This window comes from Trifolium pratense, linkage group LG5 (assembly GCF_020283565.1).
Source record: "Trifolium pratense cultivar HEN17-A07 linkage group LG5, ARS_RC_1.1, whole genome shotgun sequence".
In the NCBI taxonomy this organism is placed as follows: domain Eukaryota; kingdom Viridiplantae; phylum Streptophyta; class Magnoliopsida; order Fabales; family Fabaceae; genus Trifolium; species Trifolium pratense.
The window spans coordinates 55,198,271-55,216,649 of NC_060063.1; the positions used below are offsets into that span (position 1 = coordinate 55,198,271).

Sequence of the window (18,379 nt, forward strand, 5' to 3'; positions counted from 1 at the left end):
ATGAATTTCGTGTTACAAATGAATGACGTAGTTACAACTTTCGACCGTCTAATCTAAATTAAAGGATGATATTATTTAATTGTGCGAAATTATTAGTATAATTTGAGCCATTTTATCTAAAATCAATAGTGGAGATTTATAGACTAACTACTAACTGCTTTAACCAGCAAAATACATGGGAGTACATAATAATACATTCACTCTCTACTCAACGTAGCAATCAAAAAGAAAAGATCTTACATAAAAGAGACACGTGTATACTATTTGACAATAACACTCCAACCCAATTTCCAACGTAGGTCACTCCGCAACATTATAGTACATGCATACCATCAGCTGTATACATCACTTTTCAACAATGTTCTAGTATGACACTAACATTAATACCACCCGACATATTATGCATGCAACAATGTTGTTAGATATACTGAGCTTTTAATAATAGTTTACTATATTTTTCTACAAGCCTTTTTGATGAAATTTTATGTTTCTAAATATAAGTTGTTAGACACTAATTTTTATTTTTTCTTTGGTCAAGTAGCTTAGTGGCTAGAAATTATGCTTAAGATGGATAAATAGGATGACCGGAATCTGAACCCCGATCTCTGCATATATAATACATCTAATTAGTATCCAACCAAATAGACCCATGATAATCTAAAATTTATCCAAAATATAAATAATGTCTGATAAAAAATAGTAGCAAAACAACCTAAAATAGTTTGTCTTTGTAGTTTGTGTGACTATACAAAAATTATACCCAAACTTATTATTAGTACATTCTTTTAGCTATGATTAAGGAATGAAAATAAATTAAAATAACCAATGAGACAACTACCTTATGGCTTATACTCAACTGCATGATGTAGACTTATAGTAACTCTCGTACTAACTAACTTTGCAAAGTATATACAATTAAAACATGAGCTATCTAACCTAAACATCAGGATTAAGTGGTTAATAAATCGTTTGGGTGGAATTCGAATTTGATTCTTGGTAGAAATAATTTTTGGTCAAATTTTGCTTATTTTGCGGCTGAACTCTAAATTATCAGATTTTTTTTCTAAAAACGAGAGAGATAATAAAAAATATATGAGCTGTCTAAATAAAATTAGTACCATGCAGATTTGAAATTAGAGGAATGTGGCTCATGGCATGAATATTGAATGAGTTCATGCAATTCATTTTCTAAAGGAGGAACGATGCCACGTTATTACAAGAAGCATGCATTGATAACTCTTTACCAGTTATGCTGTGTAGTGTGGTCGATTGAGATTCAGACAGATGATATTAATTCATAACTATCTCCTTCAAAGTAGTTTGTTCATCAATGAATTTGTACTTTGGTAGTTGTATGGTAATGGATTAATAAATTAATGCTTGGTCACAACTCACAACTCACAGCATATTCCTCTGTTTTTTATTTTATGCATAATTTTTTAACAACTCTGCTATTTGAACACAATTTTGTAGACAAAAAATTGACACCGTAGTTTTAAAAGGAGGTAGTCTTCTTTATGTATGCATATCAAGGCATCCAAAAGAAAGTAAAAAAGTGCGATAATCGAGCCGATGTTTTATTTTTATTTGAAAATCTGTGTTTACATTCGTCGATACGAGAAGCAAATTATTGTGTGAAGGAATCAATATCTTAACATCTTTCAATTCTTAAGGAATTGAATAGTAGAAATAAGGCTTCATATACTCTATGCATTCCTATTCCTATTTTAAAGAAATCATTCTTATGTTGGTGGACATGAAAGATTTGGATTTTTTTTTGGTCATGTAAAAAAAAGGAAAAAAATTAAGAAAATAATAATTAAATAATATGCAATTTTTAAATAATTACTCTATTTGTCACGTGTTATAGAAGTCTCTATAAGAAATCATGGATATTAAAAGGTCTTTTTCATTTAGAAATTATACTTGCTGGTCTCTTTTGGCCAGGTTTTTCTTTTGACAATCACAAAATCAACTCATTTTATCAAGCAAACGAAATTCAATACATGCAGTTATTAGTTCAAACATACAGCGACTAGACTAAAAAATAATATTAGTAAACACAGGGGCGGAGCCAGGGCTCAGCCAGTCCGGGCACGTGCCCAGGCTCAACCCAAAATTTTTGGTATTTTAAAAGTTATTTTAGAGCAAAATTAAAATTCTTATGAATTAATTTAGAGTAAAATTGAGATATTTTGTTCAAAACTGAATATTTTCAGTGCAAAACTGAAATTTTGTCCGAACTTTAAAAGATTTTTGGCTCCGCCACTAGGACATATGAAAAACATATAGCAAGTGTATGGGCATCCACAACAATATACAACTATGATAGATAGCATTCACAACATTTTTTAAATCGGTTTCAAAGATAACATTAGTAAGGCTTCTTCGAGCTACATTTATTTTGGACGGTTTTGGTTTACATCTTGTCATCATTGTTTTTTTATTTTTATTAAACTATGCTTGATTTTACGTGGTATATAGAATAACTAGTTTTATTTGGGGCCAACTAAAGAATTTTGTTGCTTTATAAATCAGTTTTGCTTAAAAAAAATGTATTGAAGGATTTGCATGTGATAGTGTCTACACGATATGATGGATCCATTCATATGGCTAATTAATACAAAGAACATGCAATCACTACCGTCCATGATATTTTGGGTGCTCTATTAAAACTTTTGAATTCTGAAAATGCCATATTGAAAAGTTTGATTCATGGAAGAGGAAAAATGAAAAGTTAGAAAGGTAGATGAAGAAAAAATAATAGTGTTGTTGTATATCATGATGAATATATCCAAAAGAGTAAAAGTGTTTGTTCATCACACTTGATATAAAGACTCTATTTAAAAGCGGTTGCAAGTTAGGAATTGAAGAACAATAAAAGAAAGCTATAGAGAATTTGTTGTTTGTCTAATCAGATTACGAAAGATGGTTATTTAGCTTACAATCTCATACTAACATTTCCTGTCGTTTATTTTTTCACAGTTTTCGCCTAGGAAGCACCGACACCTCTATGATTAGGTGTGTCGCGGTGTCCGACATATGTCGGTGTCCGACACTCTTATGACACTTGTCCGACACGTGTCGGATAGCTCATATCGGTGTCGGAAAAAAATTCAATTTTTCCTTTAGTTTGACACTCTTTGATCGGTGTCCGACACCTGTAAGACACTCGTATGACACGTGTCGGACAAGTGTCCTAAAAAAAATAATTTTTATTTGCTTATACTCTCCTTAGGCACATATTAGACATATCTACAAGAGTTACACTTACAGATGTGTAGAAACAACAATATTGATCAATTAGGGATTGAAGACATTACATTTTGATTACGATATTTTTAGTTTTTTCGATCGTAGATGGATAAATAAAGGTAAAATACTATCATATCTTGTTTTAAAACTTTTTTTAAAAAATAACTTGCTCAAATTAGATTTACATGTATATATTTTGATTCTCAATTTATATGTTTTATAAATATGTAGCGGTGTCGGTGTCCTATATTTTTTACATTAGCGGTGTCGTGGTGTCCGTGTCTGTGTCGTGTCGCGGTGTCCGTGTCGGAGTCCGTGCTTCATAGGTTTTCGCACTGTTTTATATTACAACCGTCTAATCAAAATTGTACGATTAAGATTGTTTTAAATGATATTACAACTGCATTGATTTCGACCTTTTAATCTACAATCAACGGTCTGGAATTAAAATAGTGTGAAAAGCTACTGCAGGTAATCTAAATTAATTAATTAGAGATACAATTAAAACAAAATATACAATATTAAATTAAAAATTGAAAAATACACTTATTTTGACAAGATTTCTTTAATAAAATATCTTGCTCTTTGATATAGTGAAAAACTATTAGTACAAAACCAGAATCAACTGAAATAAATGATTTTTAATTGATTTGGGTTTTTTCTCTTTAAAAAATCAAATAAAACTTATTCATTTCTCCATTTAAATGGAAGTACTTGATCAGGTTGGCCGGAGAAGGGTTATAATGACTTGCATCTTTGTGTTAATAACAGACACAATCTTTACCTTGTGAAATCAGCTCCAGCTCCATGGAGCTGTGATAATTTCTCATTAGGCCTTCCGTGGTTCTATTTTACCCTCCGAAAATCCAATTTTACCCTTGGAAAAAAATTTAGAAATCAAATATTTCCTAGTTTAAATTCAGGAAAAATTCGGTAAATAGAAACCAATTTAAGGCAAAAATATATTCGATAAACAGAAATCGAAGTTTTTATTGAAGAGCAAAAATATGAAGTTTTTATTAAAGAGCAAAAAAATGAAATTCAAGGAGTGAAAAAGAAATAAGGGGGACCTGAAGAGAAATTATCTGGAGCTGAACCTCCATTTTTTGGGCCTAAAAAAATTTATTATGTGGTAGGAGGCTTCAAAAAAAAATGAAAAGGTTTATTTGAAAAAAGTTCAGTGTTAAACAAATCTTTCTTTTTAAACACAAAAAAAAAATTAAAAGATCCAATCTGAATTTGGTTCATTAGTGATTCAGAAGAATCTAAAATTGAAAAAGAGTAATAGATGAATCTAAATTTTTTTATAAAATTTTATATTGAGAGACAAACTTTTTTTTTATAAAAGAGTTTTATCAAAAGAGATGAGGGAGTGGTGGGAGTATATATATTACATGTATTTTTTTTTTTTAGTGTGTACCAAAAGTCATTGTCTACACAAGAATTGCTCATTTAAAAGATCATGCGAAATTTTTACGCATACTAAAAAAAAATTGTAGAAACTCTCAAAACATCGACTTTTTATCTTTTGAATTTTTGGGTCTAGGCCCTTTTTTTATTGAAAAAAAGGTAATGTAATTACTATATAAGGAGGCCTCAACATCGGTTGAGTTCGGGCGAAAATCACAAAATCGATAAAAATCACAACTATTTAATTTGGACCCAATTTTGACCAACTACATTTTCGGTTTGTTCGGGTGTCAGGCCATACAGGTGACAGATAGATCCGGTTGATTATTACACGTGTTAGATTGAAATTTTGTTCACATACTTCTAAAATTTTATTATCCAAAAATTTCCAATTTTCAAATAATTTAATACTTTGTACATAATGTCACGAATATCGAGGCCTAAGGTGAGGATTGTCTCCTCTTTATAAACTCTTCTCAAGAGTCATATCTATCCGATGTGGGACTAAATCCCACCGAGTGTTGGCCGCTAACACACCCCCTCACGCTTCAGCCCGGCCCAATGGGCCTGAAGCGTGAACGATGTCGGAAGCCCAACGATAGACCCGATAGGCTCTGATACCATGTCACGAATATCGAGGCCTAACTCATCCTTACAAAACCGGCTTGTAAGGTTAGGATCGCCTCCTCTTTATAAGCTCTTCTCAAGAGTCCTATCTATCCGATGTGGGACTAAATCCCACCGAGTGTTGGCCGCTAACACATAATGCAACAAAAAGAATGGAAAAAAAACAAGAGGGTGAGATGCAGATACTTTTTTCAAATTTGTAAATCTAACGACAATAATAAATCAAGTAAAGGAGAAGTAGAAATTAAAATAGATATAGAATATATATTAAAATATATTTCACACCTCTTTCATCAATGCATCATAAGTTTGTAAAATATAACATTTCTCTCATATATCAAAGATGAATAAAAATAACAAAGTGAAGAGGTAAAAAAATAATTTTCATCTTGGTTGTATGGACGGTTTCGGTTATGATAAATAGTAGAATTTTAAAAACTCACATCGACCCGTATGCTTCAATATGTTTTTACGGGTAACATTAATAAGTATCATGTATTTATAATTATCATCAATACAATACGAAGTGGAAGATGTTGAATTAAGAATGATGTAAGTAGTACATTAATATTAATTAGTGGCAGAATTGCAAAAAAATAATTATTGTTGTATTGAAAATGCCAGTTATACCAAATGTTAGTTGGTTGAGTGGTGATTGACGCTGAACTTGATAGAGAGGACCACGATTCGATCCCCCACAATTGTATTTGGGAGGAGATTTGAACCACTTGATGTCAGAACTCGCCCTAAACTCTGGACTACTAGGGCTCCATTCCTCTGGGAACCAGAGGGTGAAAACAAAACAAAAAAAAATATGCCAGTTATTTTAGGACTTTTTTCTTTTTTTCAAAAAAGCATTCATTTTGAGAGAGAGTGAGTAATTTTTAGAAATGAAAAACTTATTTACCATATCATCTAGTAAAATAATATTTCTCTTTTTGGATCATTTTGCTCTAGTAATATGTACAATTATCAAATAATTTTCAATTCTTAAATTTTTTAGAGTGACGGTTGTCCTAGAAAAGCACCTTTAAGTTTCATATGGGATGGAAAACTCCTCTTTGTGGTTGATTTAAATGTAATGTATATGGTGCTTCTAAATGTTCTTTGGGTCTATCCTCTTAGTGGTAGTATTTTTAGGAATTCTAGAGCTTCAATTGTTGGTTAATTTTCTTTTTTCATGGGCAATGCAACTATTTTTAACTGAGTTTTTTTTTTACCATATATTTTCAATCTGCATTAAAAACTATTATTATGGGGCGATTAAAAAAATCAATAAATCTTTTGAGTTGTGCTTCTTCACGATAGCAGTGGAAATTGTTTGGTCAGCTATGCTCGCAAAATTGAAAACTGTGATGAGCTCCATGCAAAGATGTGGAGTATGTTATGTATTTAGTTATGGACTTGGAGACAAGTGATTACTCATCTTCAAGTGGACACCGACTCAAAAGTGCTAGTGGTCAGTCTTACTTTGAATTCCTATCAATTACAAGTCTTGGATGCTCCTCCTAGAAATCTTCGGGGACTTTTCTTTGATGACATATCTTACATTTCTATACCTTGTAATCTTCATTTATCTTTGTAGTTTTTTTGTTTCTTGGGTTTTGCCCCCTCTCATAAAAAAAATGTTTTTGACAAAAGTAAACGTCATATTTGGTTGGAATGTAATTTCTTACGTAGTGAAGACTTTAAAGAATCCTCATTTTATTACGTGGAGATTAAAAAATAGATTGGGCGATGCTTTGCAATTGTTCTCTGAAATGCAATTTAATTTGTTGTTATTTAATTTGTTGTCCCATATTTTATTCATTGTTCTCTACTCTTCTTTCATTTAACTTTTTTTTTTTTCACGAGTTTTGGCTTACATCTTCATGTCATCATTGTTTTTCTTTTTATTAAAATATGTTAGATTTGCGGCATAGGATAACTAGTTTTATTTGGGGCCAACTAAAAGAATTTTGATGCTTTGTAAATCAGTCTTGCTTAAAAAAACATGCATTGGAAGATTTGTATCTGATAGTGTCTACGTGATATGATGGATCGATTCATATGGCTAATACAACTTACAAGAACATGCAATCAGTAACTGATTGGCTCTCGAGAACTACGATCTTTGGCTCTGGAACTGAATCATTTCCTTGTATCTGAGAAAGACTTCCAGATGCAAAGGAAGGAAGTTTAATTGGACTGAATCAGAAAGAAATGGAATTCTATGATTGATCAGTATAAACATCAACACCTTCGAATTGGATCAGTTTCTCCTGAATAAATAAGTGCTTGGGCAAAAAAAATCCTACCTAATGGAGAAATTGTTGGGGAGGTAACAAAACAAGTTATATATATATAAGGTCAAATACAATTTTCTACTTCTCTATTTCTTTTAAGTAGAAGTAAAAAAGTAGAAAATAGATAGAGTTAAACGGAGCTTTAGTCTCTTAAATACTCTATGGTAAAGAGCTTGATTTTGAACTATGCGAATGAAAAAAATTTAAGACTATAATAAATAGCAGTAAAAACTAAATAGCGATAAAATTACTTCATACATACTTTCCAATTTTTGTGCTTTTAGAATTTTACGAATGGATTAAGAAATAATAAATATTGCAATTCCTATGAAAAATCAATAAAAAGAAGGCTTAATTAATAAAATGGTCCCTTAAAGAGATCTTTGGTTTCATATTGGTTCCTTAAAGAAAAAAAAAAGACCGAATAGGTCCCTTAAAGAAAAAAAAATGTCCAAATATATAGGTTTTTTAAAGACATCTCTGTTAATCAGTTTGGTCCCTTAAAGACATCTCCATTAATCAGTTTGGTCCTCGAACAAATGGACGAAAAAGACCAAACTGATTAACGGATTTGTCTTTAAGGGACCTATTCGAACCTTTTTTTCTTTAAAGGACCGATGTGAAACCAAAAGTATCTTTAAGGGACTATTTTACTAATTAAACCTAAAAAGAATCAAAATTTATTCATGAAAGAAGGGAAGATGAAAAGTTGGAAAGGTAGATGAAGAAAAAATAATACTCTCCCGTTTCTTTTTAACTGTTTAGCAAAGTTTTCCAACTAAGATAGTAGATTGTTGTTTTTTTTTTTTTAAATTCTACCCTTATTTAAATCCACCATTTATTTATTTTTTTCACAAATAAAGTTTTACCCAAATTTAGCATGAAGAAAAATGTGAAGTGGGGTTATTGAGAAAGCATGGGTATAGTTGAGAAATTGTACCTTAAACTATTAAAACGACACTAAAAGAAATGATGAAGTAGTGTTGTTGTATATTGTTAAAGAAGTTTCACATTGATCGTGAGATGACATAAATATATGTATATAATATAGAGACAATCCTCATCTTACATGTCAATTTTGTACGGATGGGTTAAGCCCAACTCTCAATTATAATATGGTATTAGAGCTTCTTCACGATTTGTTGGACCTCCTGCTATCAGATTTCTGATCGGGTCATCCACTATTTATATTCGCACTTAAAGTCCAATAGCATTAGGAGTGAGGAGGTGCGTTAAGAAGTCTCACATGAATTGTGAGATGACCTAAATATATATTTATAAAGTAAATACAATTTTAACTTTATAAGTCGGTCTTGTAAGAAAGTGTTATAGCTTATATCATGATGAATATTCAAGGGTAAAAGTGTTTGTTCATCACATCACACTTGATATAAAGACAGTATTTAAAAGCGGTTGTAAGTTAGAGAACAATAAATGAAAGCTATAGAGTATTTGTTCCTTGTCCAATCAGATTACGAAAGCTGCTTATTTAGCAATAAACTCATATACTAGCCCCCCACCCAAATGGCAGCAAAAGCATTCTCCATCCGTCCAGTCCAAGATGACAAAATTTGCTAATTTTACCATTTTTGGATATTTTGAAGAAATGTCATGAAAATGAATAGTATTGTACTATAGTTATATCAAATTAATTAACTTTATGAAAATAAATACTACTCTCTCCGTCCCTAATTATAAACACTTTTTTAAACATAAAATTTGTCTCTAAATATAAGCTCTTTTTCAATTCCTTATATACATTTATTATTACTTTTCCAAACATAACGCTACTTTGCATTGGAATCTGTAAAGTCAACTACAAATACATCTTTTCACCAAGGACAATTTAGTAATTATAACATCTAAAAAGTACACATTAATTACACTACCTACTTTTCTTAATATGCGTGAAAAACACCAAGAGGTGCTTATAATAAGGGACAGAGGGAGTATAATTTTACCAAATTAACTTTATTAAATGTATTCATCATTATCTTAATTAAATACAAATTTGAAAAATGTTGAATTCAGGGTGATATTTGAAAAAAATTGTCAAAAAAAAAAAAACTAGAGATACAATTAAAAAAAATAGAGTATTAAATTAAAAAGTGAAAAATACAATTATTTTGATAAGAATTATTTAATAAAATGTCTTGTTCATTGTGAAATGGAAAAAATATAGTGAAAAACTATTAGTACAACATCAGAATCAACTGAAATAAATTATTTTTAATTGATTCTTTTTGGAGTAACAATTTTTTTCAAAGTATAATTATCTTGCGATCGAAATATGAATTATTGTGGCCTGTGGAGCTAAACCTTTACCATGTGCAAACAGCTCTATGGAGCTGAACCTTCATTTTTGGGGCCTAAAATATTTATTATGTGGTAGGAGGCTTCCAAAAAAAATGAAAAGGTTCATTTTAAAAAAATCCAGTGTTATTTTTTAATCAGTCTTTATTAAACACAAAAAAAGTTAAAAGATCCAATCTAAATTTGAAGGTTCATTAGTGATTCATAAAAGAAAAAAAATGTTCTCCTCTCAACATATTCTCATTGTCATATTCTCGACATTTTTATTTTTTTTAGGAGGAAACCAATTTATCATTTCTTAACCAAATTGAAGGAGGCAGCCAATGAAACCAGATAGAGAAGCATCACAATTATGAGCTAGCCCACAATAAATAACATGATATAACTTCACCAATCTATCCTAAAATAATCATAGGAAAAAAATCCTGTCGAAATGGAATCTTAGACCAAGTCACAAACATGCATCGGAATTTTGAAGAAAATGTGAAACATCTTCTTCTTATACCGATGCAGACCGAGCAAGAAATTTGAGATACAACCAAGATGACACGATAATTTTCCTTTAGGGTCCGTTTGGTGCGTAGGATAAGATGACAGGATATGATAAAATTATCCTATCCTGTTTAAATCTCTTGTTTGGTGCACCAAGAGGAAAGGATAAATCTAACCTATTATTAATCATATCTTATTACTCCTTTGTTATTTTAATCCTTAAAGAAAAGATTACTCGCAATCTGACTAACACAATAACTTTCCATTTCAACATATTGTGATTAGATTAACTCAAGAGGGGATTTTGACCCTTTTATTCTATCCTTATCATGTTTGTAGCAATATAAGTATGAGGCTTTGAATCTAAATTACACCTTTATTTTTAACAATATTTCTTCTGTTCTAAAATAAATGTCACAGTTGTTCAAAAAAATAAAAATAAATGTCAGTTTAATCATGTATATTATTCATATAACTTATTTTGATATTTTTTCTTTCGAATATGTAAAAACAAATGTTAACATATAAGATGTTGGATTTATTTTGATAAATAATTTTAAATATCAACTTTTTATAATTTGTAATAATATATAACTAAATATAAATTAATGGTGTTAAAGTTATGCATCGATCAACTGCGACATTTATTTTAGAACGGAAGAAATACTCATTTTAAAGCCGATCAAGATACTCTCCATACTCTTGCATAAATTCTTCAACCCCAACCATTCTAGCTCGTATAGGTTACTCTTTCCCATTCTTTGCAGAACAAATACTTCATTTCTATCTCAAAATATATCATTTATCCAGTGATTTGATTCTCATCTTTATTCTTGTCGACATTTGTTGGTAGAAATATAGATATATACATGTAAAATAAGTTTTAGGAAAATATTATTAAATAATGTCTCAGAATACGAATACTTACCACACAATTAATATACTTTTAAGTTTTAATTACCAATAATAAATTGGTTAAAGAAAATAAATTTAGGCCTTTAAGCAAGTGACGGTAATAGGTTTAAAAATTCGTTAAAAGAGGATAATCCATTTTATATATTTGTCAGATTTTTCGCGGAGATTATAATCATTATTAAACGAGTTGAAAAATTTATGCCCCTTAATAACATCAATGCCTAATAAATACTTCATCCGTTCCAAATTTTTTGTTTTTTTAAGAAACCAAAATTCAATATATTAAGTGAAAAATACATATGAAAGAATAAACATTAAAATATCTCAACAGTTATCTTAAAGGCACCGGTGGTAGCAAAACAAGCTTATAAATAGATATAGACTTAGGTTCAAAAGATCATACACACAATCCTTTGATTATTCTCTTCCTACCCTTTAATTTCTTGGCATAAAAATGGCTTCCAAACCTGGCATACTTACTGATTGGCCATGGACACCTCTTGGGCGTTTCAAGGTTAATTCAAAGTTATTCTCATATCATATGTAACTTGAACAGTATTCATGCATGATTTAATTCCTTATTATGAATTAATATAGATATTAAAATAGTGGTACATGCATAACTTGTATTATTATTCTTAATTGTTTGTTTGAAAAAAAAATGGATGACACATTTGCAGTGGGTGATTTTGACACCATTTGTAGCAAAAAGCACATACTCTTTCATAGTGAATGATCCAAAGGAAAAGGACCTAAGTAACTTCCTCATCTTCCCATATATGATGGTGAGAATGCTACATGACCAAATATGGATCACTCTTTCTCGTCATCGAACCGCCAAAGGCAAAAACAGAATCGTCGACAAGGGAATTGAGTTCGAACAAGTTGATCGAGAAAGCAATTGGTACATATTATTTTTTCTTCACGATAAATATTAGTCATGTTAGCAAATTCAAACTCATATTTAATTACGTAGTGTATAGTTTTTTTTTTTTTTGGTACATATGTAGTGTATAGTTTTACAACTGTTTTTACGAGGATTTTCATTTTTTTCAATAATCACCATAATATATAAATAAAATTTTCAAACTAAAGACATAAATATATACATACATTAATGTGAATGAATTAATACTCCAATTAATATATAATTTTTTTTTTGTAGGGATGATCAAATATTGTTCAATGCATTTTTGTTTTATATTGGTCAAATGTTGATACCGGATGCTTGTAAATTACCCATATGGAGAACAGATGGTGTTATTGTAACAATTCTTCTACATGCTGGACCAGTAGAATTTCTTTACTATTGGTTACATAGAGCACTTCATCATCATTTTCTCTATTCTAGATACCATTCTCATCATCATTCTTCCATTGTTACAGAACCAATCACTTGTGAGTTTTCCTTCTTTTTTTTATTTAAAATTAAAATTGTTTAGTTCTCATGAGCGTAGCTCAGTTGACATGGACATCACACTATATATGTAAAAGTCGGCATTTGAACTCCAGACACTTTACTTATTTACCGGTATATTTTTTACCCACTAGACTACTTAAAAAAAATTGTTTATCACCTCCTAACAAGTACATGTGAGTTGGTGAGAAATTAATGTGAATATCAACAATTGATGAAAAAGGAGAAACGGCTGGTCCCCGCCGGTTATAGGTGTACTTTAATAAAACATCATGCATAAATGTACAATCTCTGATTTTGAATACAAAGTAAAAAAAAAATATTTAAGTTCATTGAATAAAATAAAATATGTATTTTGACAATATAATGATTCTAATATATGTTTTATTTAATGAATTTAAAAAGTTGTTTTTGGTTTAATTAAATTTGCTTCTTTAACATTTGAGTTTTATGGTGAATCACCTTTATAGTAGGTTGTATACCAATATTTAAAAATTATCGAGAATTTTAACAATTTTTTTTTTTGATAATAAATTTTAACAATATTTTACTTGTTCGATACTTAGGTAGCGTATATTATAAAAATGAAAAAATTAGAATAAACATCGTTCTTTCCTTAAGTAGAGACGGCTACTTAATAATTAACTATCTAACATAGGAATACGTGCAACTTTTAGAATTTTACATTGTTTTCTATACATCCTTGAAATATGTTTTTTTTTTCCTTTTATGGGTCAAGATTAAATTGCATGTTGCAATCATATTAACGTCTTGAATTAAATTTTGCAGCTGTGATACATCCCTTTGCAGAACATATATCATACTTTGTGCTATTTTCCATTCCATTATTAACAACAGCATTTACAAAAACAGCCTCAATAGCATCATTTGCTGGTTATCTTGCTTACATTGATTTTATGAACAATTTGGGTCATTGTAATTTTGAGTTCATTCCAAAGACCATCTTCTCCATATTTCCTTTCCTCAAGTATATCATGTATACACCATCGTAAGTATCTAATTCTAATAACTCCTTTATAGTAATTTTTTTTTGTTATGACATTTTTACTATTTTACTGTATTATAAAATTAGTTTTAAATGAATTTAGCTCAGTTGGTAAGGGACATCACATTTTATATGCAGGGGCTGAGGTTCGAACCCCGGACATCACACTTAACCATTTAAGTGTGAAATTTCTACCTTTTGTTTATTGACCTCTCATTTCTTTATTTTAATCATAATTCACAAGAGATCAAATTAAGATTTTTTTTATTAGACCGTTACGTTTTCAAGTTCTTTGACCGAATACAATCATTGTTGGCAACAGTAAATACTTATAAACAAAAGATTCATAGACACTCATCCGTCAAATCTATACCTTCTACCAGTTTTTTTTTTTTTTTTTTAATAATGAAACTGAAGATCGAATTCGTGATCTCTAAATACTATTCAAATCTAGTGGCTTATTTACGATTAGGATGAAGGTCCAACCCAAGAGTAAAATGAATTGATGAGGTGTCTAAATATCAACATCGAAACGTAGCTTTCTTTAATACGATACATTTGATTAAGCCGCTAATTCTGCTGCATACATTAATATTTTTGGCAGCGGTCACTATGTAATAAAGGCATAGTACGTAGTATCTTGTGATATTAAAGGCCCGACATATTAATTTGGTAAGTATTGCTTTCAAGTTTGCATATTAATAAAGGCATATTGAAGGTAGAAACTTTGGTAAGTATTGCTTTCAAGTTTGCATCATGGAGAAGCAAAAGCTCCAAATCATTTGCAAACTATATAAGGAATAATTTTTTTTGGTAAAATAAACTGTGAGGAATTAGTTGATGGAGAATTTTTTTTGTATTTTATGAAAGACGTCTGTTTCATATTAACCATTGATTAAGAATCATAGTAGGATGTAGGATGTAGGAGTACTTTTTTTTTAGTCAAAATTGCTTATCAAAACAGGTTTCAACATGTGTATATTTTTATAAGTACTTTATGTAGATTAATTAATTTTCTGCTTTATTTATTTTTTGGTAAAATTGACAATAAAATACTAAATTAGCATAATAGTAGTTTTTTTTTAAACAAGCATAATAGTTAGTTAAACACATTGTATCCAAATAAAATCACTAGTAGGAAATACTTCTATTTTTTGTGCACATATTCATGTTTATACTATTCTTTATCTTTATTTTTTTTTCCTTTATGTCAAACTATTAAATAAAAGATAGTATATAGTACACACACATAATTATTTTTGTTAATTTATTAAAAAAATGGGGCACATGCATGCCACATGGTTCGTTCAAATAAAGGAATAAGGATAATGGATTCCCGGATTCCCCCACCTATACGGAAAATATACGGAAAATAAAAAAAAGTTGTAATGTATTTAGAGGTCTTTTAAATTTTGTGTTTGTAATAGATAAATTTTTTTTAGGTTTTTTTTTTATAATAAATAGGTTATTTACGTTTTAAATTTATTACACTGTTACCCTTTAAGTTATTCTCGTTGTAAAAATGCTAAAGTAACTAGCGGAGTGGTAGTGAAAATTGTGTTTTGAATTCCAAATAACAAAATATATGCTATGTGACAGGTTCCACTCACTACATCATACACAATTTCGGACTAACTATTCACTCTTCATGCCAATTTATGATTACATTTATGGAACTGTTGACAAAGCTTCAGACACATTATATGAAATTTCATTGAAGAAAGAAGAAGGTACATTAGATGTGGTACATTTAACACATCTAACAACTCCTGAATCAATTTATCATCTAAGGTTGGGATTTTCTTCCTTAGCATCCTCACCACAATCTTCTCAATGGTACCTCTATTTCATGTGGCCATTCACTTTTTGGTCTGTTCTTGTCACTTGGTTTTATGGTAAAACATTTGTTTTGGAGAGGAACTCTTTTAATATGCTCAATTTGCAATCATGGGTTATACCAAGATTCCATGTACAAGTAAGATTTAAAGACTATGATATTATTTACTCTCTTATGTCCTTTTTGTAAAAGAAAAATCATTTTTTTAGGTTCATTGAATAATTAATGTATCTGACCTATATTATAAACCAGATACATTAGTTTTTCAATGAATCTAAAAAGGTGAAATGTCTCTTATAAAAAGGACCGAAGAAAATATTTCTTATTTTTATTTTTAAGGAGCGAAATTAATTAATGACTATGAATGATATTGTTTTGTAGTATCTTTTTAAATGGCAAAGAGAAACATTGAATAAACTTATAGAAGAAGCAATTCTTCAAGCAGAGTTGAGCAAAGTTAAGGTTCTAAGTTTAGGTCTTTCAAATCAGGTGAGTTTCGATTTTTCATAAGATTTAATTTGTATACACTAACAGAGTAAAATAATATATGTGTTCAATGGATGCAGGGAGACTTGCTCAATGGACATGGTGAACTATACATCAAAAGGTATCCCCAACTTAAGACAAAAATTGTTGATGGAAGTAGCTTGGTTGTGGCTATTGTTCTTAACAGCATTCCGAAAGAAACAAATCATGTGTTTCTTTGTGGTAGACTTGACAAGGTTTCATATGCCATTGTCAATGCTTTATGTGAAAGGGGTACCAAGGTATGTTTAATTTTATTATTTATAAAATGTAAAATTTCAATAGTAACTTCAAGGATAGTTGATCAAATTATATATAAGATAATTGTATAATAGTCATTAGTGTCGGGGCTATATATTAATTATAATTTCTTCTTACTCATTTTTTAAAATGTAGAATTTCAATAAAACGGTTAGATAATTAATTTTGTGGAACAATTTTTTAAAATTAATTAACAATCTATATTAATTAAAATAAAATCGCATTTTTTTTTCAGGTTACCACAATGTACAGAGATGATTATGAGAATCTTCAGTTAAGACTCTCATCTGAATCAAAAAATAATTTGGTTTTCCCTAGATCAAACTCTGCAAAGGTAAATCTTTTTCGAAGTTCTGACAATTTCAAAATCATATATATCTTCATTTTAGTTTTACTCAAAAGATCATATTATCAAAGTTGAAGGGTTCACTTGAATTTTGCAGATATGGCTTGTAGGAGACCAATGTGATGAGGTAGAACAAAAAAAGGCACCAAAAGGATCATTGTTTATACCATTTTCCCAATTTCCTCCAAAGAAATTGCGTAAAGATTGCTTCTATCTTAGCACACCAGCCATGATAGCTCCCTCTTCTTTAGTCAATGTCCACTCATGTGAGGTTAGTAGAAAGATACACTTCCACTATACTCTCTTAGAAATCTAAAGGTTGGAATAATGAATTTCTAAATTAGTTAAGAATTGGATAAATGAAGACAATATAAGAAAAAACCTTGTACATATTGCAATGTTTTAAATCGAGGTCTCAATAAGAACTATCACTACAAGAATCCTTCGTATTTCCTACAAAATATTTTGTGGGAATAGTGCCTATTTTCGTAGAAAATGTAGCATTTTCCGACGACATTTCTTACGAACATATTTGTTTAACGATCCCGGCCAGCAACTTGTTGGGAGTAGGGGCATGCGGTCACGAAACATCATGATCTTCGATGTTGCAAAATGTGGCCTTGAGACCATAATTGCATTAAACAAAATATCGAAATCTTAATGAATTTTTATATCATGTAAAATTAAATATTTTGAATATGCAACAGAATTGGCTGCCGAGAAGAGTCATGAGTGCATGGCGTATCGCTGGAATATTGCACGCTTTAGAAGGTTGGGACGTTCATGAATGTGGAGAAGTCATGTTTAGCGTTGAGAAAGCATGGCAAGCAAGTCTTCATCATGGGTTTAGGCCATTGAAGATTAATAATCACCTTGCTTGAATTATAAGTTATTATGCATATCTTAAATAGTATATAAAATATATATTTTAGTAAGAAAAATACTAATGTGGTCACAATTTTTTAGACACACTATTTAGTCACACACACCAAAATGCATATCGTTTAATTATTTTGAAAATACATATTATTTAATTATTTTTTTTTATCTTTTTCTAAGTATATGTGTGTGACCAAATATAAAGAGTTCAAATTTGTGATCACCTAAGTCTTTCTCTTTTAATTCTTGTGACCACCTAAGTGGTATTATTAGCAAGGTTTACAATATATAGCTATTGTGATGAAATTAGATTGCTCCAATTAAGACATTGCCTATGTACTAGCCATTGTGGCGTATAATACATATAATAAAAAATATGTTTAATTAATTAGTACAGATTGCTAAGTGGTTATTTTGAAATTATTTGATTTTGATATAATATATGTGCAAGGCATAATTAATAATTATAAGGTGGTACTTATGTCAAAGTCAACATTTCTTATTGGTCGTGAAAGAATGTAAATGAAAATCAAATATAGTGTTAGAATTCGAAAAATGTTATTACACGGGAGATTAAAGAGACAATTGATCACTTCCCACATATCAACTAAAGATGAAAAATGAAAGGGAAAGATTTTGATGATTGTATCAAAATTAACTAAAAATTTAATTCATATACACGGACAATATAAAAGTTGGAGGGGGACAAAAATGTTTCTTTTTGACAAAGTACGAAAATGTTATTTAATCATAGTTACCAATACATATATATGTATCATCATTAAAGATGTATTTGGTGATTAGAGTTATA

The 18,379-nt window shown here is 29.8% G+C and overlaps 1 protein-coding gene across 1 annotated transcript; it reads left to right on the forward strand.

Moving 5' to 3' along the window:
• Positions 1-11,504: 11,504 nt before the first annotated feature.
• On the forward strand, positions 11,505-17,956 carry LOC123883311 (very-long-chain aldehyde decarbonylase CER1-like). The gene is made up of 10 exons (XM_045932069.1): positions 11,505-11,811; positions 11,978-12,201; positions 12,463-12,695; positions 13,504-13,723; positions 15,320-15,695; positions 15,939-16,046; positions 16,124-16,324; positions 16,579-16,677; positions 16,787-16,960; positions 17,397-17,956. The coding sequence occupies exons 1-10, from the start codon at positions 11,752-11,754 to the stop codon at positions 17,568-17,570; spliced, it is 1,869 nt and encodes a 622-aa protein (XP_045788025.1). The 5' UTR covers positions 11,505-11,751; the 3' UTR covers positions 17,571-17,956.
• Positions 17,957-18,379: the final 423 nt, after the last annotated feature.